We start from the raw sequence: 26,319 nt of genomic DNA, 5'->3' as shown, positions 1-26,319 counted from the left end.
TGTGCAACTGTGTAAAATCATGTTATCAGACCTTTTGTTACATATTTTGACGGTTGTTTGAACACAGGAGGTAATTAAAAAATGTTTAGAAACACAAAAAGCGTATGTTTTTATAGTATATTTTGAATACACTATGCCATTTAGAAAGTCATCAGATTGAACATATGTTATGTTATGTTATGTTATGTTTAGCAGTGGTGTCTGAGAATCAGTTCTTTTCTTAAAAAGTGTAATCCCAAATATAACATATGTTTAATTGTATTCTGCAACAACCTTTGTTGTAGAAACCATTACATGTTAAATGGGCACGCGAAAAACAGACAAGCAGTTCAGATTGAACCATTGACACACACGAATGATGTTGTTAGACCAAAAAATATATGAGGACAAAAATAACGTCCACGAAATCATCTATGAATGTTACTGGCTATTTGGAACACGCACGCACGTACGCGCACACGCACAAAACTAAGGGTAAATTTCAAAGACGTAAAATTACCATTCAGTTTGCCCGGGGGAAGATCTTCTGTTACAAACAGCAAATACTGCTACATTTCACAAATTGCGTCACAAGAAACAGGGTGGATTCTATGTAGACTTCAAAGACTTTTCCCAACTTTTTCTCTTTTAAAATATCAGTGAGAAATACATAGAAATATTTTCTTCAAAATGGACTGTAGAATATTGGTCCTCGTGATTTTTTAAGTTCATAGTTTGGGCTCGAGATTATTGGCATCCTTCACTCGGGAGAGATAATACATAATTATCGTAGTTCATTTGTTAACCTCTGAATGTCTGTCTGTTTGGAAGTATTATATCATTAAGTATAAATGTGTTTTATATACAATCATGACAACGAATGTTTTTTTCCCATTAGCTTTTTATGAAAATATATGTAACCTTTCTTTGTGTGTAAATCGCTATGTTTAGTCTGTGTTCCTGGCCCTAAAAGAACAAATGCAATAGGTGTCTTACTAAATCTAGAATGAGTTCTTAAATCTTGATTGCCACTTTTCTGGACGAAAATTTAAGAACAGTTTGGGGCTGCATTTGGATTTGTTTCGTAGAAAAATGATTTTGACGTTAATTCAATTTAAATAATTTAACTGTACTTGTGGGAGTAAATGTCAGTTTGTGCGAGGTTAGTAAAATATTCATTGACTGCGCAATGTAATCTAACATTCCCTACAATACCGCATGAAAATGTTGTGGATCTATAGCTGGTTAAATTGTGGTTATTCACTGTTTAATGAAACCATATACTTGCTCGATCTTTACCCCCAGTGGCCATTATGTAAGACACAAATAATCAGTCGGAGAAAACACTGTTATTTTAAATCACACGTGTGTTTTTTGTTTGACGTTCTCTTCAGCTTTTGTTGGCACATGCACCTTTTTAGTGTGCTATATGTTTCAACGGAGGAAATATTCGATAGCCAATGAAAGATCTGGTAATGCTCTTCAAGCTCCCATGAGAGGCATATGTCACGCTCAGTCTGATTGGATAATATCAAGCACATGACCGTGTTAATGTCAGCTTACTAGAGAAGAAACTGTCGCCAGAAAAGGTGACAAAAAGTTGTCATATCAAGGAAATTTAATCGTAATCGGTAAAAGTAGAATCCTAAGAAGTACCAATATCGGATGTATTAAGTGTCTGTTCATTGAAATTGGGCAGAAATTAAGAATAAGTACCTTTTCTCCGGCATTTTGAGAGCGAAGTGCGGCTCTCACATCCAACATGGCGGCTGACAGTGGCACCTCCTACTACATGGTAAATATCCTTAATATTGTTGTTATTTGTAAATTGTGAACTATTTTTTCATTTTCATCTTAACCGAGAGAAGCCAGTGTTTTGCAGATGAGATGGCTTGATTGACAACCTGTGATCTCTTCCTGGTGCGTACCTATACAGCTTTTTAAAACCGAATGTTTATGCATTTGAAATGTTGACACATGACATATTTGAAATCTCAAATTTAAATTTGTCCATATCTTCACATTTCTCTATGAATTGGAATGACTGACACATATTCCACAAGCCACTTATTAGGTAAATACTCACAGAGGGGCACTTGTCGCCAGTTAGCTTCAACTTAGTCGCCTGTTGGGCCATAGTCGCATAGACCTTCCGTGACACTTGACGAAATTTCACGAAGTAGCATCAGGATTTCTCTGGTTGAGTTGGAGTTGATGCAGTCCTTTTCAATTTGATAACTGCATTTTTTTAACATAGAAAATGAAGTCTAAGGCAGGGCTTTAGATCAGTTAATCTTCCGGGACACTGAAAAAATAGTCAAAACATTTTCTCAGGACAGTTTCTTGTGTAGAAGAAAATGAAAATGAAAAAATAGTCATTAACTTGCCATCTTTCTCCCTAAAACAATCACTGCCAAGAAGAAAAGAAAGTGAAAACAAAGTATGCCCCGGCAGATATTTTTAGCATATGAAAATCTGATTTAGATGATGTTTTCACACGAATGGTTTTATAGAATATATTCTGATAGAAGAACATAAAAAACTCATATATTTTTGTTTGAATTATGGCATTTTCACAGTTGTCATGACATTCGCTTCAGTAAAGTTGTGTGATAATTTTAATTATTTAGTAGAATGTCATAATGTGAAATAGACACACTTTTGGTAACTTTTGTGTTAATAGAAATGAGGGAACTTGTCAGTTGACACTGCAGGTATTGTAATCACTTTGTTGTTTACAGTCAACTTTGGTGTCTGAGTGTACCATGGTATCATGTTATCAGACTTTGTGACACAGTCAGTTTCTAGAGGCTATAAGTTATGCTTATGTAATATCATAGCTATCTTTGAAACTGAACAGTTGTTTTAAACCCTGACCATATTTAGGATGTGAGGTTATCTGGGATGGGAATTTTTGGCAAATCCATGGATTTAAATGCAAATGAGTCGTTCTTGAGATTCATCTAAATGCGGGACAAAAATTATTTTAGGGGTGACGTCCCGCTTATCAGCGTCAAGTACCCACATCTATGTCTCCACATCTTTCAGAATTTCACCATGAGTTCATTAGATACATTGTTGCAGTCCCAAGACCCCAGCTGATTTTCACGTGAAAACGCTTTCACCTGTTGCCATCCATGAACCATTTTACATGACACTGAAACCTTTTAGGAATTCAAAGTCCAGGATATCATCATAATCAGCTTAAGAAGTAGGTGATTTGTTGCTTTGCTGTAATGCCTCAGAGTGTCAGCAACATTTTCAAAATGAGTTGTCTATTACAAAGTTACTTTTTCAAGCATGACATTATATTTATAAGGGTGGCTGTCAGTATTTATCTTAGAGATTGGTAATTGTTAACCAAATATTGTCCCAATGACTGTTTGTCAATTTTAACAAATGTATATGCAAAGAGTCCAAAATAATCAATATATTTTTTGTCACTGGTGAATGGTGACATGGTTATCCATGGATTACTAACAAAAACAGCATTTTAAATAAAGATGCCACTTACTATTTGTGGAAGTGAATTGAAAGTTTTATTTATCACAATGGGTAACATTTCTGATCATGGATGTTCGATTTACTTAAGAGAATGGAGTGTGTGAAAGTTGCAGCTGCATTATGTAAAGTCAGCGCTTGTTGTTGAGTCATTATTAGGTATCTTGCTTTCATTGAAGTATCTTGCTTTCATGGCCATCCCATGACACCCAATGAACCAATTCCCTATAAATTTTAGCAACAAGCAGCAATGTGCAACAGTGGAGATGTGAGTCAGGGACATATGGCAAGCAGTGTGGTTAATGCAAGTCATGTGGTGCTGGTTGATGTTGATGATATCAATCACTAGACTGCCTGGTTAAAATACATATATTACTGCCTTCACTTTGTTGGAATATTTCAAAGTCATGGTGAGTGAGTGAGTTCAAGCAATAGCAAATAGCAATATGCTACAGACATTACAATAAAAATTGTAAAATTGCCAGGTTGTCCTTAGCAAGTATACAATCACCATCTTCACAACTGTTCCTCTGTCCTACTACTTCAGGGAGGTGTGGTAGCCTAATGGTTCAAAGCGTTTGCTCTTCACCTGGAATACCTGGGTTTGATCGGGGATCGGATGGTCAGACTTGTAGATTTTGTTGACTCATGTCATTGTATCCTAATTGTGTAGGTCAGTGCTCATGATTTTGACGACTTGCTTGTCAGGTGCAATTTCAGGTACTTACAGACAGCTGCCATTTAGTTGGAATATGGCTGAGTATGGCATTAAAAAGTAAACAAAAATCTGTACACTCGCTGACTCATTGAAACACACAGCATCCAAATGCAATTGATGTAATGGCCATATTCCAACTTGTCAATCATCCATCAGTTATGAGTTAATATTGCATGGGTAGAAATTAGGTCAAGTCATTGACATATCATATTTTATACCTGGATGATGGGAGTGTTATGATACAGTAACAGTAGTGTATGATGATACAAGGTTCATGATACAGATACATGTATCTATTTACATACTGCTGTTTGCTATTGCTTGAACCTGCTCACTCACCATCACTTTGAAATATTCCAACAAAGTGAAGGCTGTAATGTATGTGTTTTAACCAGGCAATCCAGTGACTGATATCATGAACATCAACCTGCACAACATGACTTGCATAAACCAAACTGCTTGCCATATGTCCCTGACTCACATCGCCACTGTTGCATGTTGTTGCTTGATGTTAGAGTTTATAGTGAATCGGTTCATTGGGTGTCATGGGATGACAATGAAAGCAAGATACTTCAGGGATGACAACTTAAGATGTTGTCATTCCTAAAGTGCCTTGTCTACATTGTTCTTCTAAAATGCCGGTCTTACAGGTCATAGATGGATCATTATTCATGATTTCACTCAAAAATTGTTTTGATAATTTGCATCCTATGCTTAAATTCTGGTCTTGAGTGAGTGCATGTCAGACAGGCAATGAGGATGAGACAGGATGAGGCTGGTGTGGTATCAGTATTACGACAGACCGTCGGCTCACCTGGCATGAAATGCATGTTCTGCCTACTGGCGCAAGGGATCACGTCAAAGATACTTTGTGCTTTTCCATGTGTGTTGAAAATGTCTCATCGATTGATTAACTTCTTGCATGTGGTTCTTTCATGAAGTTTATGTTAAGATATGTAAAAGAGTGTGATACCCATTGAAAATCATCGTATTCAGTCTCTCAAAATATATAGGTGGCATCACCATCCAAAGATCGACAGTACTGGATATTGTTATGTATGTTAAGACAAGCCTTGTACTTTCCTACTTTAATTCCCTCTTGGGATTATATCTTAGCTGATATCTCTATCCTTCAGCCTGACCCCAACCATCAGCTGCTTCACCCGTCCTAGTTTTGCCTTTGAGACGACCCCTCCAATCTGTTTCCTTTTATGATGATAATGAGACTCCATGGTAGCTACATCCTTAATAGTTTCAACATGAAAGTTATTATCTTTTACGACAGCTATCATTTATAATGAAGTTAAGTCTAATTTCAAAGTGGGCATTTAAAAAGCGCCCTTTGAAATACAATATTATCGCATGCTAATTTGCATAAAACCATGGTCTGTTCCAAATAGGTCGCTTACAACACATTGCTCATTTCTGCACTAATCTCTCCTCAGTAAAGTCCTTTTTTCACATTTCCTATCTCTCTACCACTGGAACTGTAGTTAGGCCGAACTTATTTTAGCAAATATTTCACACTTTCACTCAACTACAAATTGTTGAGATAAACATGAAAAATCATTTCCGACAGTTCTTGAGAACATTGCAGTTTACGAACAGACATACAGCAATTTAATTTGCTCTAATTCTCCAACAATTTAATTGGTTATTAATTGATTGCTGTCTACCATTGGTCGATTAGAATGTCACTGTTCACAAATACAAATTCAGCAAAGTAATCTGCTGTAGTCCTTGCACATCTGTCTGTCTGTCTGTCTGTCTGTCTGTCTGTCTGTCTGTCTGTTTGTCTGTCTACCCTTAGAAAATCACTCTCCACAAATAAACATAGAGCACTGTAATTCACTCTCATCTTTAAACAGTTATGACAATCATACTTCGATTACTATATATCTTTAGAACATCTAAGTCGACAAGTTTACATATGGCAAAGTAATTTGCTGTAATCCTCAAACAATTTACACACTGCTCACTTCACATGCTGCTGAAGAAAAAAGTTCCATGTGAATCTTTGAACATATGCATGATGTAGGTGAACATATGGAGTGTGCTCACCAGTTGGTCTTGAGCACTTGCCATGGCGATAAGTTCTCCTTCGTCTGATGCTGGGAATATAAATACATGAGAAGAAAATGATGATTGATTATAGGGGAACTGTGAAGATACAGACATGCCTGGAAAGTCCGTGTCAGTTTCACTTTAGGCTGCAGCAAAGTGTTCCTGGTATATTTGGGCAGAGTGACCTGTTTGACTTCAATTATATCTTGATGCACAGGCTAATATGTGCTCTTGTATAGACAATTAGGAAAACATGTTGGCGGATTATTGGTTAGCACCACTCAGCAATATTCTAGCTATACATGTGGCAGGAGCCTGTAAATAATCCAGGACCATACAATCCACTGATCAATATCATCAGTATTGACCTACACAACTGGGATATGATGACGTGTCAATAAAGTCCAACGAGACTGACCACCCAATCCTGTTAGTTTCCTCTTATGTCAAGCATGGCTTACTGAAGATCAATTCTCACCCAGATATTTACAGGTAGAAAATGTGTGTCCTGTGTTCAGTGAAGTAGACTACAAGAATGGTACAAATAAGTCTATAGCTCTCTGTGACTGGGTCTGGTCAAGTAAGATTAGGTAATAGCAATCACTGTGATAATGATGATAATTGTAATATGTACCTGTACAGAAAATGAGGCTTAGTGCTTAGTTTTGACTCATAGATTGAAACGTTACTGGCTCAGACGTTCAGTAATTCACTGTGCAAACATGTAATTTTTATGTAATACACGTATTTACTTACTTTATTCCAATTGTGTGTTACTTTTTTGAGTATACAATACCTTAACTCCAGCTAACTCTGTAATTTACTTTTATACTAAATTACTAATAAATACAGGCATTTGAGAAAATATATTATAATTTGTATTTGTTCTGTGTTGCCGAAAGTGTGTAATGTTACATAAACTTGGTCATGGGGTCCCTGACCTGACAGCATCATTTGAACAAGGAATCCATCTCTGGACTGATTGGGCAAAAGTATATTGCCATACATCTGGGAACTCAACAGTTCTTCTGGACTCCCTCTGGTGTTTGTTATTATTAATTTTTTAGATAGATTACAATATGGCAACTCTATTTCTGGGACCAAATGTGATTCTATATGCCATGATAATACCTATCTACTATCTTGTAAACCAGATGTAGATCTTATTTCAACATCATTATTCACTATAGCAAGTCCATGGATGTACAGTGTGTTTGGAAGAAGAATGTATAAAGAAATACAGGTGTAATATACAAGTCTTTGAAGGGCATTTAGAAGTGAAATACATAAGAATGAAGATTTTATGGATTTCAACTTCTTTATTATGAGAACACAACGTTTCAGAGTTAATGCTTACCCCTTCATCAGGTGAATGATAATGGGGTACAGAGCTATATTTATATGTACAGGTAAAACAATAACAAAGTAACAAGTGGAATGAATTAACGAAAACTGGAAGCCAGTATAAACAAGCACTGATAGGAGTGATAACAATGATGGAAGCCAATGGTAATACATTACAGATGATAGGATATGTTTACGTACCACAGATAGGGGATAAGGACAATGTACATGATTGGGGATAAGGATGGAAGCCAATGGTGATACATTACGCATGATTGGATGATGTTTACATAGCACATGATTGGGGATTAAGGATTCACCTGATGAAGGAGTAAGCATTAACTCTGAAACGTTGTGTTCTCATAATACAGAAGTTGACATCCATAAAAATCTCAATTCTTATGTAATATACAAGTCCGTAATTAATCAGTGTTGTTACACAAATGGGTTTTAAAGTGTTTCATTTCAGAATTGATCTCATAATGGCATGTATTTTGCATCTTTAATAAGTTTGTTGCAGTTAAACAGTTCTACTGAAGGTCTGTGAGAAAAGATCCAGTAGACTGCTTATTAAGGGTTGTAAATCTACCCAGCAAAAGTAGATATTCTGTGTTAGGAAAGTGCAAGCGAAAACTGGGTGGCGAAAATGTATGGATGTATGTATTATGTATTTATGACAAGGAAGAAATTCTAATATAGATGTGTAGGTTGAACTCTGTTGTATATTTGCATAATCCCTCTTAGTGACGTTGGCTGATAAGCTGGTCTATTTTGTAGAGGTATTTGTGTTCCGTCTGATCTGCTTGATAAGGCAATGTTTTCCTAGGCAAGTTAGGTCAATAAACTTGAAGTCCATGGGTGTATATATACAGTACACACAACTGTTGGACATTGTTTCATGGTGTTTATTGTTTACTTTGTATAAATCCTTCATTCAGAGTTTCCCTGATGCTAATTTAGCCTCCGTTACTGACCCAAGAGTGTATACTGAAATCAACAATTGTCACATTCCATTCTTATTCAGTTCTTGGTTATAGTAGGCTTTACCATGTTCACTTGTTGAACCCTGTCAGATACTCGAAGTTTACTCTTAAACATATCTTAATGGGTTAACACTTAAGCAAGAACTAGTGCTGATTAATTTTGTGCGGTGATCTGACACTTCAGTGTCATTCTAGGAGACCAGTTTTTAAAATGATTAAATAAATGTCCTCATCATTGTCTGAAAGTCAAGTTGAAACGTCTGCAATTATTCAGGGCCCAGGAATGAGTTGTTATTAAGCTTATTCATTAAATATTTCCATAGGCTCAAATAGTTTCTGGACTGTGTTCTGATTCAGTGATTGGTTGTGTTTCAGACAATGTTAGAATCAAATTATAACAAATAGCTGTTGTGTTGTGTGATTCTGTTTCTTAAAACATCATAGAGCTGCACTACCTTGCTGATGTGTCAGTGAGAAAATATTGTGTTTTTAATGAAAGAAGTATTGTTTAGCTTTTGAGTTAGGCTGTTACAATACACTCACATATTTGGTGAACTGTAGCCCTTCATGAATACAATCCATTATTCATGGTCACCAGCACTGAATATGAATGAATATTTACAATTTTTATCTGAGCATCTTTTACTTGAACCCTAATTATAGTGAGATATGCAGGAATGGAATATACTAGCCTTGCAGTAGTTCAAGTCATGTTATTTTTCAGTGGCTGCACGTGGTACTGTGGACCTGTTAATCTGTTACATACCAAATTTGAGTGTCATGTCAGATCACTTGTTATTACTATGACAAATTAACAGTCAACATGTGGGTTCCATAATGTGCATCAATCACTTAGGTACAACATTGTATTCATGTATAATTATTCATATCCATATCTGATGATATCATGTTCGCCACATAGTGTATTCATTTCAGCCCTACATTTGAGTTGAAATAGATACTGTTACATACATGAAATTTTATCAGTTTGAACTTTAACAGTCAAAACACTAAAGGAAGATCTCAATCCATTTGAAGTGTTTGAAATTGAAACAAGTTAATAGATCTTGATAACTGAATTGTGTCAAATCATCAGAATTTATGTTCATACCATGTTTCAGCTGACACGAAATACATCCATATGATACTTATCCTTGAATGTGAAGCTTGTCTTTGACAAATTAAAGTGACCCTTCCTCTAATACAGGGAAAGTTATTTCCTCTGAAAACATGGACTGGATTGTGTTCAGAGGCTTGATAATTGTGAGTGTGTCAATAACACAATGTGTCTATGACAATAGCCACTTCCGTTACTCGTTGTACATTGCTGTCACAGCAAGCATAGAATGTCAGTTTCGTCCTGTGGCCCGATGCCTTTGTGTGGCTGTAAGTGTAATCATGCTTTGTGTAGGATTAATGAGCTGAAAACATGACATGCGTCACATAAATCTTGAAAGTATGTCATCATCAGTAATAGCTGTAAACATGACTGAGTGAGTGAGTGAGTGAGTGAATGTGGTTTTATGTTGTGGTTGTCAATATTCCAGCATTTTAGTTGCAGAGTGATCCCAGAAGTGCTTCACATTGAACCATGTTTGAACTGAGCTGATGACTTTCACATGACAAGCATATTCTATTATCACTGGGCTACCCCCATCACCTATGCTATGGGGGATACCTATACTGTGAGTCTATATAAATGTGATCCTTTTGGAATATTCAAGGTGCGTCAGGTTTAAATTAAAATCACAGTCAATGGAACGGTTAAAAAATGGGACTCAATGCCCATGTGTTTATGGGTACTGTAAATTTTATTCTTGTAAGCATGATAAGTAATAACTTAAGTAAGGAGTAAATATATATTATTACATGTTGAAAAAGAGTATTTCTATTTTATGCATGTCTCATATGTAGTAGTGGTGGGTATTTGTCTGACTAATCATTGCAGCTATGATTCTTGTAATATACACGCCATAGTATATTACAAAGTTTCATTCATTTAGAAGTTGTTCGATGAAAAACAGTCCCATATGAAATATGTTTTGTGAACGATATTCTCTTTTACATACCAATTCTAAAGGTTTTCACAAAGAATTGGTCTTTAGCATCCCATGTTTGTTGTAAGAGGCAACTAATGGAATTGTGTGGTCAAGCTCTTTGACTTGGTTGACACATTTTATCATATCACGATAGTGTAGATTGATATTCATGCTGTTGATCACTTGATTGTTTGTCCGGATTCCATTATTTACAGAACGCCACCACATAGCTGGAAGATTGTTGTGTGGGGCGTAAAAACTAGACACAGACACATGGCAGCATATCAACTTGCACAGATACTCATAATGTTCACTGGATTGTCAGGTCGAAATTGGATCACAGTGGATGAATAATACACTGCCACCATGCAGCTGCCATTAGTTTGAACATTGCAGAGTGGAACATCAAAGAACAAACAAACAAAACTAATTCCAAAGGACACACCAAAACCTCATTATGAGAGCCTTATGAGAGGCGCACACTTGAGATATGAGTTTTCTATACCGGCATATTTAATGAGCTTAATGAAGGAGGATGTCAGTTTTACAGGTAATTGTTGATAAAAGCTTTGTTGCAATGCACAATAGTGATCAGTAGGTACATTTCTTGATATCAATTCTTGATTTTCAAGTTAAGGTGTATCAAAGGTGGTTGTCAGTTTAATAATTGCTAATTGGTAATCATTGATAACTGTAATTTTTTAGTGAGAGGGCTTTGCACTTCTTGAGCCGAATTTTTTACATTTAAACATAAATGTTATGTTTATTGATGGACGTTTTCAGAGACGACTGTTATGTCTTGTATAAGCTCAATGCTGGTACATGTTTGATTATCACTTACTGGTTAATAGATAACAGTAACAGCACACTGATATTAAACAGTGTTTAATAACATCACATGTGGATGGAAGTATTGTTGGTATTATTGGAATCTTTACAATGACTTGTGATGGCTTGTGCGTGTAGCCTTGCAGTTAAAGCAGTATACACATCATGCTAAAGACCCTGGTTTGATTCCCCACATGGGTACAACTTGTGAAGCCCGTTTTTGGTGTCAACCACTGTGATATTACTAAACTCACTCACACTTGTGGTTGTAGGACAGTTGGGGTTTGTGAAAGTTCATGACATAAACTGATACGTTCAACAAACTTTGTTTCTGTTGTCCCTTGATGTAATACTTCACTTCAAGTCATTTATGAAACTCGTGCAGTGGGTTTCAATTGATTGATGCATTAACTTCACACTATCTGACACCTGCACTGTTACAGTTTCCTCAATAGATTTCCACAGCGGGGAAATTGAATGTCACCTCAACAGGACTTTAGTGCACTGACATGTTGAATAAGAACCTGACATATGTTGGCTGTTTGATATAATGTGTCATTGACAGCGGAAGCTTTTGTGGCTTGAGGTCTTTGAACATGTTGAAGGATTTGAATTATATGAGACGTCAGAAATATTTTCATGAATATAGTTTCAAGGATATGGCGAAGTTCTTGCACATGTGCACCCGTGCATAACTTCTTTAAAATGTTATATATGCTATTTTCATCAGCACTATTATGATTGATAACTGAATTGTTGTGAGTAGTTAATAAGTTTCCATTACATATTAATTGTTGATTATATGTGAATTTGTTTGTGTTGATTCTGACAGGACCTTGATGTGATGTACTCTTCTAATCATGTAGCTGTTGAACTTGGCAACTATAGAAACATGATGAAAAAGCAGATTGGCAGAAATTTTGTTTGGTTGATAGACAAAGAATATTTAATCTTCTTATCAGACTTGTTCTCTAAGAATGTGATCACAGTGCCAGATCGGATTAAGACTGTCATCCTCAGACTTATCTCACCTTCTTGTGATAATTGTTACAAACTACTCACCTGATAACTATGATTGGCACAGAAACTAGGTACACCACCCTCAGATTACCCCAAGGAAAAGGTATTTAGAAAGATGTGTGTCTGAAAAGTCAAGGTATCATCTTGCCTAAAGATTCTTTGTCTTTAAGTGGTATTCCAGTATCTTTGTCAGATTAGTTTTAGTAAACTGACTTCTCAGCTGTGTCTAAACCGTACAAAATATGCTTGACTTCGACAGTAAATTCAGTGCTTTCATCCAGTTAGGAACGAAGTAATAGGGTTGTATAGTGTTCGTTTCGGCCATCCTTCTATCTGTCTGTCTGTCCATCCGTCCCAAAACTTTGTCCAGAGCTTATCTCTTAAAGTTTTCTTGCTGGGTTCACTAAAATTATCACACATGTTAGTCATTGGCCACAGATGTGCTTTTAGCTATTTTTTAGTTTTTCAGAATGTTTTTTGCTGTTTCCATGGAAACATGAGTTAATGTCAAATGTGTTTGATGGTTTTTGTCCAGAGCATATCTCTAAAATTTTACATGCTAGGTTTACTAAACTTCACAGACGTTAGTCATTGATGTGCCTTTTGCTCTTTTGAAGTTTTTTCATAATTTGTTGGGTTGTTGTTTCCATGGAAACATGACTTGATGCAAAATATGTTTGATGGTTACATGGCCACAACAATCAAAACAATACTTCCTAGTTTCACCAAACTTAATACACAAGCTAATCATGACCAACAGATATGCCATATGCTGGATATTTGCAAAATGTGATCATTCAAAGTGTGATGTTCACTTTTTACTTTTCATGGTCTTTCTTCATGTCATATGTACGAATATGTGGTTTATTCTCTGTATTTTGATTAGTTATTATCCCCCACCTCACGTTTAGCGCGAAGTGGGGTATATGGTAATAGGCTCCGTCCATCCATCTGTACGTCCGTATGCACGTATGTAGGTACAAATTGGAATATCTTAAGAACCATCCACTAGATTCTTTTTACATTTGGTACCTAGGTTCACCATAGTAAAAGACAGGTCTCGGCCAGGTTTGGTGACCTTTACCTTCATTTCAAGGTCACCGGAGTACTTGAACCTTGTACCCTTGTCAGCAAGATATCTCAAGAACCATTCCCAGAATTTTGTTCATATTCAACACCAAGCTTATTCTAGGGAGGTTGCAGGGCCCAATCAATTTTGGTGATCTCTCTTAATTTTCAAGGTCATAAATGAAACATACAGCTTTATGGATTACAACTTCTTGTTTATTATGTTGAGTGACGTTTCGATGTAGATTCTTACATCGTTTTCAAGCTAAATATCTCAAGAAGCATTCACTGGATTTTCTTCATATTCAACTCCAAGGTTATTCTAGGGAATGCGCAGGGCCCAGTAGATTTTGGTGGCCTTCACTTAATGTTCAAGGTAACAGAGACACTTCGATGATTTCAGCATGCTCACCTGCATGTTAAACTTGTCAACACAATATCTCACGATTTCTTATTCATCACCAAGTTTTATCTTGTAAAGGCGCATTTAACTTCATCTTACACTACGGCCTTCATTTTAAGTTTAATTTGATAATTTGCGTTTTTGTGGATTATGTCACCTTAGCGACAATGCTTGTTTCCTTGATGTTATCAATATGTGATATATTTTCTGTATCTACATCAGTACATGGGTTGTTTTGTTCATGTCATAAGTACAGATATAGTTCTGATTTCTTCTAAATTAGTAAATAGTTAAGTTCTTCCTTTCATATATGCAAATAAAGGTGTACAGGGCACAACTGTTATCTAACATGTATGAAGTTTAGCAGAGTCAAGGAGAAAATCTTGTGAGCTGCTGATCCTTATCACATTACAATATCAATGTCAGTCATTTCCATGTCCAAAAGTGGAAAGTGCGGTTATGTGAGCTGTGCTCACTTCTACACTTGTCTTTGTTAAGTTTATGTTTAAGATATGCTGGTTTTGGTGATACTCTGGTTTAACTGCTCCACCTCTATTGTGCAGCAGTACCAGTAATACCCCAATGGACATATGGCAAATATTCTGTGTTAGTAATGGCTTAAAATTTGTCAAATTTGCTCTTTCCTGATAGTTACATTTTTACTACAAATAAGGAGGATACATTTTTACAAAGTATCTTCAAGATTATTTATTATTAACATACACAATATTTTACACCAAAAATCACATGTATAGATATCTTGTGAAGTTTATCTTTATTGTCAAATAGAAAATGTACACAGGGATTGACTTGGGCCGCGATATCGCGATTTTCTCGCACCAGTTGCTTTAAAATCGCACTCAAATCTACCTGCAGCGATTTAAAATCGCATCCTGCTTACCTGTATGATAGGAAGTTTTTAAATCTGTTTTACTGAGAAAGGATTTGTCGTTATTTTGTCCTGTCAAAGATATTCCCGTTGCTTTCTACCTATTTTTAATCTTCGAAACATAACTTCTGGTATGGAACACCGAACATCGTTACACAGTGCTGCACAAAATGAGCTGCGCTGCAAGGAGTATGGCAAACTCTGAACCCCGCAGTACTGTGTTGTTTATGCACAGTGCGACGGTGTACAGAGTTCGCATTTGGAAGTTGTGTTCTGCAACGTCACACAAAGGGCAGCTTCTAACGAAACCATCTTATTCGATATAAAAATCTTTAAATTCTTAAAGACTACGAATGAAAACGAAGAAACAACTTGACCCATTCAACACCGTAGGCCGAAAAATTGGCCAAGACATCGCCAGTCCCCAGGAGCTGTAGGTCGAAAAAACGACCAGTCAGTAGTTGCATCAAAATGATTTATACTTTTCGGAACCTAACTAACATATGATTCATTTATCAAATCTATCACTCTTCATAATGCCTGTCAACACTTATTACATTTAAGATAGCCATATTTATCGACAAGGTTAGAATTGAAAACTATTTTCTTTTTCCGCAATGTTATTTTTAAAAAAAACTATTCTCACACACATGCTTCGGCAACGGGTCCACATCCGAGTTCTCAGTGAGCAAATCAACAATGCGTAGAGGATATAATTAAACAAATCACATAAACTGAAGAATAAAAGCAACAACAGTAATCATAAAAATTGTCTAAGAACATTATAACTTACTATTTCAAACGTTATTGTGCGATCGTGTCATGTCATTCTTTCTCGTTTGTGGGGGGGGGGTGGGGTGGGGGGGGGAACAGTATCCATTGCTGTTATCTGATTGGCTGACTTAGGTCACTTGTCTGAATTTGACCGATCACGATCCTTACTGCAGGCTGAGGCTAAAAAGCGTCATTGGAAACCAATGTTTATCCAATAAACGCACTTCTTACAACTATGAAAATACTCTAGGCAAGGATACTGTCATTTTGTTGATGTTCAGAGCTTTCGAATGATACCCGCCATCAAACGAATCGCCTCACATGTTCTTCATTATCAGACAAAGATTTTAAAACGGAGGTTTTTCACGCTGTTGTATCACGTTACCAAGCGAATTGCCACTGATATCGGGAAATACACGACCATACATATTACTTCTGAAATCTTTCTAGAATAATTTTCTGATCGTGTATAAATGAACATATGAAAGAAAAAGTGAAGGGGATGTCATGACTTGTTACAAACAGAAAAAAACGCTCCAGGTTTTTGTTCCTCCGTGGTTCATCTAGACATAAATGTCTATGCCTGCATTTTCATTACAAATTAACTTATTTAAGTTGTAGTCGTATTACGTGAAACATATGATAAAAATAACTTTCAGATTTACTAACAGTAAGATTAGTCCTTTCAACTGGTGTATGATATGCAGTAGCAATAATGATTTATAAGTTGATATTTTCTCTTGATAAACATAAACTTCATCTATGACCTCAGAGTTGCTAGGAACTCGGTGTCATGGCAGTTTATGCCGCTGGTTGACTGGTGTTGAAAGAGTTAAGTCGTTGACCTTGATGACAACCAGAATGCAGACACCAATGGTGATGCTAGTAGATCTACAGACTTTTAATTCATTGCAATTCAGGATTGCTTGACTTGAAATTGATTATGACAATGTTTTATTTGTCTCGTTATCTTTTTCTTCTGAACGATCATGAACAGTTAAATCTCATAAGACTTTAAAAAATCTCATGCTTTTGATCCCATGTGAGATTTTATCTCACATGTTTTCTGAGCCAGGTTTATCCCTGTGTACATTATTGATGTAAAAAAAATGAATTTCAGAAATCAGTCTTAGCCAACTTGTGAAAACCTATTGTTAAACTTCCATTATTAAGTTAATAGAATCTCTCTCATGAGTGTGTGTTGATTCTTTTAAGATGTTATTTGTGTTGTATATTTTTCATGTTGATTTCAAAGGAAAGAATGTTTTTAAAATGCAGTAGATATTGTTTAATGAGATACTAGGTATTGGCATTTAAATCAAAAGCGGTAAAAATTCCTCAGCCCTCTGACTCAGTATCCTATTTCAGAATTTGAAATAGGAAACATATATTTGTTTTTGATCCATTAATGGCAGTGTTTGGTGATATCAGGTTTTGTCAGATGTCAATGGGCTGTCATTCTGGTCAGGGCAAATGATAAATTGAGAGGATATAGACTTCATACATGTCAAGAACCCACTCTTGAAATCAACGAGAGTCAAGAGGCATACATGACATGGTCATACATCATTGAGTGCAATAGACATGGCATTTCATGATTTGGCCGTTATGACACGTGACAGGTTCACTAATGAAGGATTCAGTTTGACATTTGTTACATTGTGTATGTCTGAATGTACTTACATGTAACCTGTTAACATTTAGTTTATCATTTCTTCCATGTATCAATATACTATATTCCTTGGATTTTGTTTTATGTTGTGTGTCAGTTGAAATGAGAGAGATCATGGAAGAGAGGTAACTCTAATTTAGTAATTGTCTTGAAGCACTGTAAATATATATATGATGAGTAGATGGTTCAGGTCAGTATGTGGAGTTTGGTATCAGAATGGTTTCAGCATTCACTTGTTAGGTTCAAGGTTCAGATTCAGTCCACATAGGTAGAACATATAAGCTCATTTTTTGGTCTCCTGCAGTGGTGCCTTTTGATAGCTTTTGAATTCTGAATAAAATACTTTTGGTGTTCCCGTGGCAACAAGTTTGACTGCGACTGAAATTGGAGGTAATGCAGGAGATATTGATGACTGTGTCTTCTTGCTATTTTAGTGATCACTTCAGGATATTTATTTCAAATACATTTTTATTGCAGTCGATGATAATACAATCACTATTTGACGCCTGGATATTTCTTTCACTTACTAAGACTCAAGGACTATCTATTACTCATAAATTACTAATCCTCAACAAAGTATGTTAATTCTGAAGACATTAAGATTTTGAGTGATAATGTTTAGGAATTTCATTTCAGTGGTCAAGTAATACGTATTATCATGATTAATTGTTAAAACTGCACAGTGATTTTTAAATTCATGCTGATCATTTCAAGTTGAAATGTTTACAAGTTGCAAGGAAACATATAAGACTTATGTTGCTACAGTGTGTTCATTCACTTGCAAGTATTAGTCAGAAATAGGACCCGTGAAGGTTCCGGGGTAGAATAGGCCTTCAGCAACCCATGCTTGCTATTAAAGGCGACTCCGCTTGTCGTAAGAGGCGACTAACGGGATCGGGTGGTCAGGCTAGCTGACTTGGTTGACACATGTCATCGGTTCCCAAGTACGCAGATCGATGCTCATGTTGTTGATCACTGGATTGTCTGGTCCAGACTCGATTATTTACAGACTGCCGCTATATAGCTGTAATATTGCTGAGTGCGGCGTAAAACTAAAACTCACTCACTCACTCACTCACTCAGAAATAGAACCTGCTCACATGGGAAATATCTATGTTAAGTTAACTCATGTCTTTCAAATTCTTGGTTGTTACATATTTTCATTTTCAGATTCATGGTTCAAAAGGAAGGTATATTTCTCATCTAATATAACTAATTTCTTTCCAACTTCCTTATATTCAATACATTTTTTTTTTTCTTTATTTAGGTCACACATGTTTCAGCTAGTAGGTAATCTGTCAGAAGGCATTATGGCTACTAATTTATGTCACACAATTAAAACAGTCATCAAGAAAATAATTTCAAGGCTATTTCATTATTATTTACAGGATCACACACTACAGTTGTGATGAAACTGTATTACTCTCCACTGGTAACTTTCTGTGTCATGATTTGACAGAGTTGTCCCCCTTTGTATGGTTAAAAGTGAAAAGGAGCGTGGGAATTAGACATGTGTCAGAGATCATGAGTTATCACTTGTAACTAGATTTGTGCATTGTCATGCAAATTGTTCTGCAGTATTAACAGGGCTAGATGGTGTAGACCTTTCTAATATGTCTATAACCAAATTTTCTTGACGTAACTTAATCTGATGAGTGAGGTTTTCTATTTAATGGTGGTATATTTTTAAAAAATATGATAAACAAATTTATCTTCAATAATACAAATCAAGCACACAATCCCCCCCAGACCCAAGACAATCTAAACTTTAGTAGAATCCCATTTTAATTCATCATATAAGTGAACTTTGACTTTGATTGTGCATTTTTTATTCTCCATGGCTCTGTCAATTTTGGAGCAGCTTTGAATCGCCTCACAAAAAACCCCTTACCCAATCAAAATATAATGGATACATTCAGGTATTTTCTGTCTGAATTTTACCTGCCTGTCTGAAACCCAAGTCAACTTAAAGTTTGTTCTGTCCAAGAAGTTAAGCTTATAGATAGCATGAGATTTTAGTAAAATCTACTTGACTTGTGCTGTTAAGATTTTAGTGTTTAGCAAATGTCCAAGAAAAGGGAGTAATCCGAAACCTTGATATTTATTTCCCAACACACCTTCCATAGACTTAAAGTCCACACTGTCAACCATCCCGTATCACTTCAGTAACGCATCCCAGAATCTGATATGTCACAAGTCAGAATCCCCTTTCATCCCAGGTTTGGCTTTGCATCAAATTAACAATGACCAGGCCAAACAGTCAAGTGTCACAATCACCTGAAAGGAGATACTCTTATACACCAAAAGTAAAGCTTGGTCATGGCTGTCACGCCTGGCTGGTTGCCAGGTCATCGCAGTACATTGTCACATGATGTGGGTACTCACTAACAACGGGGGTGGGATGTGTAGGAAGGGGTGTTGACACTGGTGGTGCGAGACTATTTTTATCAACATGAGCAATTGACAAGACATTGAAAGCACGTAGATGATCAAGGTTCGTCGAACTGCGGCGTGTAGGAAGTGAATTGTACGTAGCTGACACTCATAATGGAATAACACTTCTGGTGTTGCACATTGGTGAATTATCCCTTTCTCGAATTTAGTGAGTATTGATTGTTTTTGTCTTTTTGTGTACAAGATGATAGCAATTCTAGTGCTAGGTTCTGATGAAGCATTTGTGTTGATGTCATTAATGAACTATTGATTGTGAAAAGATCCATCAGCATGATCTGATATTACCATGATTGTTACTAATAATATTGTCTGGAATATGTTTGCGATGAATATGAGACTTGATAAGTTTGTATTTGATACTTTTCATTTTGTTTCTTTTTCAGGTATATTGAATGTATTTCATAGTTTATTTGAACGTTTCCTGGCTTGAATTTTTATTTTTTCTCGAACTTTTCCTGGTGTTTGTCATGAAGAAAGGCCTATGATCAGTTTTTCCATACTGCCATAATGTACATAGGGTATTATTTTCTGCAGCAGGAAATCATATTCACACAAACACCATTACTTATTGACCTGTCACATTTGTTCAGGTTGTTATCTGTTTCTAAAATGATAATGATTTTACCAAGCATAGTGGGATTTTATTTCTGAGATTCAGTGCAAAACAATAGGTTACATGGTTCTTGTTACTGAATCTTGTTAGTTACAGTGCATTGTTACATGTCACCTTTTTTTTATAAGATGTTTTTAGTTTGGTAGCCTCATGTGTATTGCAGAAACAACATGAAATCTTTGTCAAGAATGTTTGTCTCTATAAATTTACAGCTTTCTTTCTGTATCATAATGGGCTGTGGGGTAGTCAAGCAGTTAAGCATTTGCACAGCATGCTAAGGATCTGAGTTCTACATGCATACAAAGTGTGAAGTCCATGTCTTATGTACACGGCTGTAATATTGCTAAAAGTGATGTAAAACCACTCACTCACCCTATCACATGGTACTATAATTAATATATAGGCCATTGTGTATTGTCTCTTACGATGGAGCTGAATTAGACATTGCTAGATACAGTGTTTCCTGTCAAATTATAGTCTGCACTGTATGCTAGGGATGTTGAACCAGGAAGAGACGGTGTTTTTGAACCCAAAATGTTCTGTTTCATCATGTTAGTGGAATGTTTTTTGTCAATCACGTCCCAGACATTAACTTTCACATTTACATTCTTGGCACATGCCTCTGCTTTTCTGAACCTTGTTACATTCAACAGAAAATGGATACATTCAGACGCAAGGCAAAGGTGAGGTTGATTCATGTTGAATATTGAGTAAGAGAACTGTTTTTTGTGTTTGGGAGTATTAATTATCTCATTTGTGGCACATTTATTTTATAAACAGTTCAAGACAAGACTGTTATGTCTCCTGAATGCTGAGAAAGCTCATGAGCAGCACCTGCATGTAGAGATAATTACTTGCAACATTTTATTGGAACTTCATGCTGCTTATTACTGCCAGTCAGAAACTTACAAGGGACAACCATTGGGCAGTTGCCATGGCAACAAGTGTAAACAAGCTTGTGTAACATACAGAAGGAAAATCCACTGATATCCCTTTTTATGTAGTAAATCTGTGGAAAGAATTCTCACATTTTTTGGATTCCTGTTTCTGAAGGGCAGAACTTGTGTAGGGCTAGATAAATGCAAGAATGTTTCTAGGGCAAGCTTGTTCACCATGTTCTTCATATTTGATGGCCCATGTTGGCCATATTGAGCTTTTCCAGGTGGTATTTTTATAGGATAGAATGTTTTTATTTTCTCTACTTTGTGACATGTTGATGTGAAGTATCCTTCAAATAAGAATGTTAGTAATTTCTCTTTGCAAGTTTAGTTGTGGAATTTTTGTTTTTATGCATGTTCGGCTTCTTGTGCTTCTCAAATCTGACTTGTCAGACTGTTCCAACCCAACTATGAAGCAACACTATTCACTTAATATTTATCAATATAAATTTTTATGTACAACCAAACATTTTGAAGTGACAGTATTATTTCTCAAACAATAATTGTTTCAGATTTAAATTCTTCCATTCATCATGATCATTGCATTCATATTCCTTTGTGTAATTGTAGTGGGTACTTTGTAACTGAACCTTCAGCAACCAATGTTTGTCGTAAGAGGTGGCTAACAGGATCAAGTGGTCAGGCTTGCTGACTTGGTTGACACAATCATGTCAGTGTATCCCAGTTGCATAGATCAATGTTGACGATGGGTTATCTGGTCCAGACTAGATTATTTTCGTAAGTCAGTCACCAATGAATCATTGTGTTGTTTCGGAGGAGTTTACTATTTTCAGGTTTTCTTGTAAGGCAGTTGCTCTGGATGATGTTCATCTCTGCTAATGTTTACATAACAGGAAGTGAGGTTATCAGGGGCCTCTTGTTGCAAAATATACTATCACTTTGATCAAGCTGATCTCTTTGATCACCTGAGGCGATTTGATGTAGTTTCTGACATCAATTTACACAAGATGGCAGTTTTCCTTAAATTTTACTCTTGTATGGTGTGTGTGTCTTGTACTACCCAAGCCACATTATACTGGAGGGAATATATTTTAGAATAGGATGGCTATTTTGTTCATTATTGGGTTGAAACTAGTGGGAATGATAGATCATACATATCCATTTAGTGTAATCCCTGACATACCATGGTATTTTAATGGACCAGCACAGTTATTAAGGTTACTCTGGACAACCTCACTCACTCACTCACTCACTCACTCACTCACTCACTCACTCACTCACTCACTCACTCACTCACTCACTCACTCACTCACTCACTCACTCACTCACTCACTGAAAAACAATATACGCTTGTATTGAAAGCCTTAATTCAGTGATTGCTCAGTCAGCCGTGCTCACTCATTGCACGACAATATATGCTAGTAGTGAAAACCCTAAACTCACTCACTCACTTGCTTATAACACTTTTCTTGATACTTTTTTACTTTCTGTTGCTAAGTGACTTCTGGCCACAAACAGTGAACAAAATATATCAGCCTGACAACTTGTACCAGAGATGTTGGTTACGGGGGACTTATTCTAATGTTCTTACAGTAATATCCAAATGCTGAACCATGTGTAATCTAGGACCCTGTTCCACAAAGTTGTCATAGCTGTCTTAGGTCTGTATTACATTAGAGGAGGTGCTCCGTTGTGAAACAGGGCCAAGATATTCAAATCTGTATTGCTATCCAAACCCATATTTTGATATCCTTTACTTCTGTGTACAGAGCATTTTTATTTGAGGTATATTTTTAGGTACTTTTCAGATATGAGAGTATCAAACATGATAAAGAAGAAATACCTTGTTGATGCTGATGTGTTCATGACAACACATGAAATGTTGTTTTCGGGTGTTGTTTTTTTACCCCATACAAGATACCAATATTGTCATGGCATTTGAAAATAACTGATAAATGTATTGATGACTTGATAACATTGACATTATTTCAGGTACGTGTGATGCGTTTTGATATGAACTGTTGTTTATAAAGCCAGGCCATGCTTCGTTTTGTGCAAACTATATTTCACAGCTGTCTGTCATATCTGTGTATCTTTGGGAATTCAATTTTCGACTCGGTTTCAGTGTTTCTATTGGCGTGGTTGGGCAGTCTGTTTTTTCTACCAGTCCTAGCTTATCATCCTGCAGAAAATAATATATCAGGGATTGGAAATGGCAGGGGCCATGGGCCATTTTGCACATTTTAATGAAAAATTGCCCATTAAGATTTTGAAGTTTACTATTGATACAAGGGCAGTGGCACATTCTGAATTGAGAAAATAGCTAATAATGCTGAAAATGGCCCATTGTCAAAGATATCTTTCCAAATCCCTGATATATACTTATTTTCATGGACCTAACTGTTTACTTTGTGATAAATACAGTGTGTGTCTGTGTTTGTTTGTGTCTGTGTGTTTGTGTTTATGTATGTGGGCATTTGTGATGTCTTTCTGTCTGTGTGCATCACTGTATGTGTCTGTGTTCATGAGGATTTGAAGGAAGGAATTATGTCAATTGTTTTCTTTCTTAAAGTTAATAACAGTGTCAAACACTCCATATTTCCTGTATGCAGGAAACTTACTGCACTAAAACAATCAATATGAAAATTCAGCTATAGATGTTTCCAGAAAGGCAAAATTGTTCTTAAAATTATATAAAAGAATTCCTGCAAATCAGTGATGATGCACAACTTTTCACCATAGTGATCATGCCATTAGCTTATGTAGCAATCTGGTGGAAACAATTCAAAACGGATAACCATCATAACTGAAATTTTGAATATTTTTATAAATATCAAATACTACAGACAACTAGTGGTCATGTTAAGCAGTTCTATTTTTTATTGCCTATGCCGCCACATAATTCTTGTAAAATTACCTGTAATTTTATTCAAAGTTGTGTTCTGCTTCATTCTGACAGATATTTTATGCAATTATTATTGGTTGTATTCACTATGCACAACTAGAGGTGTTACATAAAAGTGATGATTTATTTTTAACTACACCACTGTTTCTTAAAGATGAGGCTGGGGATTAGAAACCCGCAGTTACCCAGATCTAGGCAACATTTGATAGCATGTCTCACAGTCCTTAGGGAATAAATTAAACAGGAGCTCAACTGAAGTGTGGAATGATTTGACAAGTCTAGTTTCCACTTGGGAATTCTTATGGTCTTCATTTTGATTTTATAAAACCTGTTCTTTGTAGCAAAATATATTGTTTCATTTTTTTAAAATATGAATCTTTATTCCAGGAAATAAATGTGAGCCCAAGGATTATTTCCTCATCCTATATCAGTGTATCTGCTTTGTGTTAGGTGTTTCTCCATGTTGCCATATTGCTGAACTTCAGACATATTGGAGCAATTAAGATCACAGAAAATGTTTTTTCATTTGCTTTTTAGAAATTTTATGAGGATTTTTCCTGATATATGTGCATCATTTGATATTATTTGCAAGCTGGTGGATCAAATCAAATATAGTGGAGAGCTGTGAGGAGTCATTTGCTGATATGCCTTCACCATTAGTGAAATTGGCAAGTTGGAAATTACAATTTAATTTTGTGTAGCCCTTTCTTCTTGATCTGCTTTTGAAATCCATCACAAAGTAATGGGTCACTTTGCTTGATCAATAATGGTAATACAGTCATCAGATTGAAATTAACAATTGGAAGCTGACACTCTGTGATAATGACGTGCAACTGACATTAATTGTCTTTTCTGTGAACATCAAGGGTTAATGTTTAGCAGCGATATTAAAGTTGTCTGTTACCACTGAGTGCTACCTAATGTCAAGAGAAAGATAAGATGCCTTGGATTTACTTGATGTGATAGTCTACCAGCTATAGCCCCCAGAAAAACTCAGATGATCTGTTTCACCTAGTAATCACCATGCAATCGGCACCACCGTTGTTGCGGGGTCCAGCAGCAATGAAAGAGCCCTCCTGCCGCCTACTCCAGCCATGATGACTCAGTCCACATCTTGTGGATTTCTGACCCAGATTCTGCCAGATATCTTCTGCACATGTAGAAGCTGTGGAATTGTACATTTCATAGTCCATTTCACATATTACCCGTCAATTTCACTTCCATGTGAAGAGTGATTGACAGTTTCTTGATGAGTGGTTCAGTGTCACTGACTGATGTCTGATGATGGCCAGGAATTTGGGATGAAGATGAGGATATACTATGTCAATACTACTGGATATATATCTGGATGTGTATCATACAAACATACTTTTTGTTGCTGCTGACATTTTTTGAGCGCTTAAAAAATCAGCTTCCAACGTTGAAATCACATGTGAATGCTCTTTAACATTCACAAACCATTTGGAATGGCCGTCCATGGATGAATGTAGGTGGCAGTGATATAGACACGAACATATCCAATGTGACATTGATCCGTCATTGTGTGACAAGGGAGACCCTCTTCATAACAGAATGATGTTTGACTGTATGCAAGGCACCAGCCAGTTTGACTATGAGCAGTTTGACGAGGTAAGGTGATAGGGCTATTGTTTATTCATGAACTTAATCTTTTTGTTGAGTTCCTGAAATACCCTGTTTGTGGTAACTTTGACTCCGGTTGCTACGGTTACGCAGGAATGAACAATTCATGTTAAATCACATGCAGGAAAATGGGAGGTTTTTTTGTTTTAATGCCAACAGCGAGCGGAGTGTCTCACAGCAGTAAGTCAGGTTAAACCACCATCGCTGCAACCAGACATCATGTATATATGTAGGTGTAAACATAACTACACCCATCGTGTAAGTACCACTTTGTCTCATGATGGCAAGACCATTTGTATCAAGAGTAAAATCTATCAGTAAATAAGTTTCATCAATTGAAAATACTGCATGAAAATTGCCAAAGAAGGATTGATTCCTTGGTGATATAACTCAATACTACTGTGTACTTCCAGCTGTATAGCACTTTAAACAGCGTGATACCTTCTGTAGACCAGCATCAGTACTTGTACACCAGCGTTTTAAGAGCTTCATATTCATGACAGTTGCAAATGATATCTTTTTGTG

At 36.2% G+C, this 26,319-nt stretch overlaps 1 protein-coding gene across 1 annotated transcript in view; it reads left to right on the top strand.

The window, feature by feature from the left end:
* Nucleotides 1–1,516: 1,516 nt before the first annotated feature.
* The window catches only part of LOC137273759 (serine/threonine-protein kinase N2-like), a 74,670-nt gene continuing 49,867 nt past the window's right edge, over nucleotides 1,517–26,319 (top strand). The window contains exon 1 of the mRNA XM_067806601.1: nucleotides 1,517–1,774. Within this exon, the coding sequence (XP_067662702.1) occupies nucleotides 1,742–1,774 (33 nt within the window). The 5' untranslated portion in view covers nucleotides 1,517–1,741. The remainder of the gene's footprint in view (nucleotides 1,775–26,319) is intronic.

Source organism: Haliotis asinina, chromosome 2 (genome assembly GCF_037392515.1).
Source record: "Haliotis asinina isolate JCU_RB_2024 chromosome 2, JCU_Hal_asi_v2, whole genome shotgun sequence".
Classification (NCBI taxonomy): domain Eukaryota; kingdom Metazoa; phylum Mollusca; class Gastropoda; order Lepetellida; family Haliotidae; genus Haliotis; species Haliotis asinina.
The sequence above is the reverse complement of the archived record's forward strand: the minus strand, read 5'-3'. Positions and strand labels throughout refer to the sequence as shown.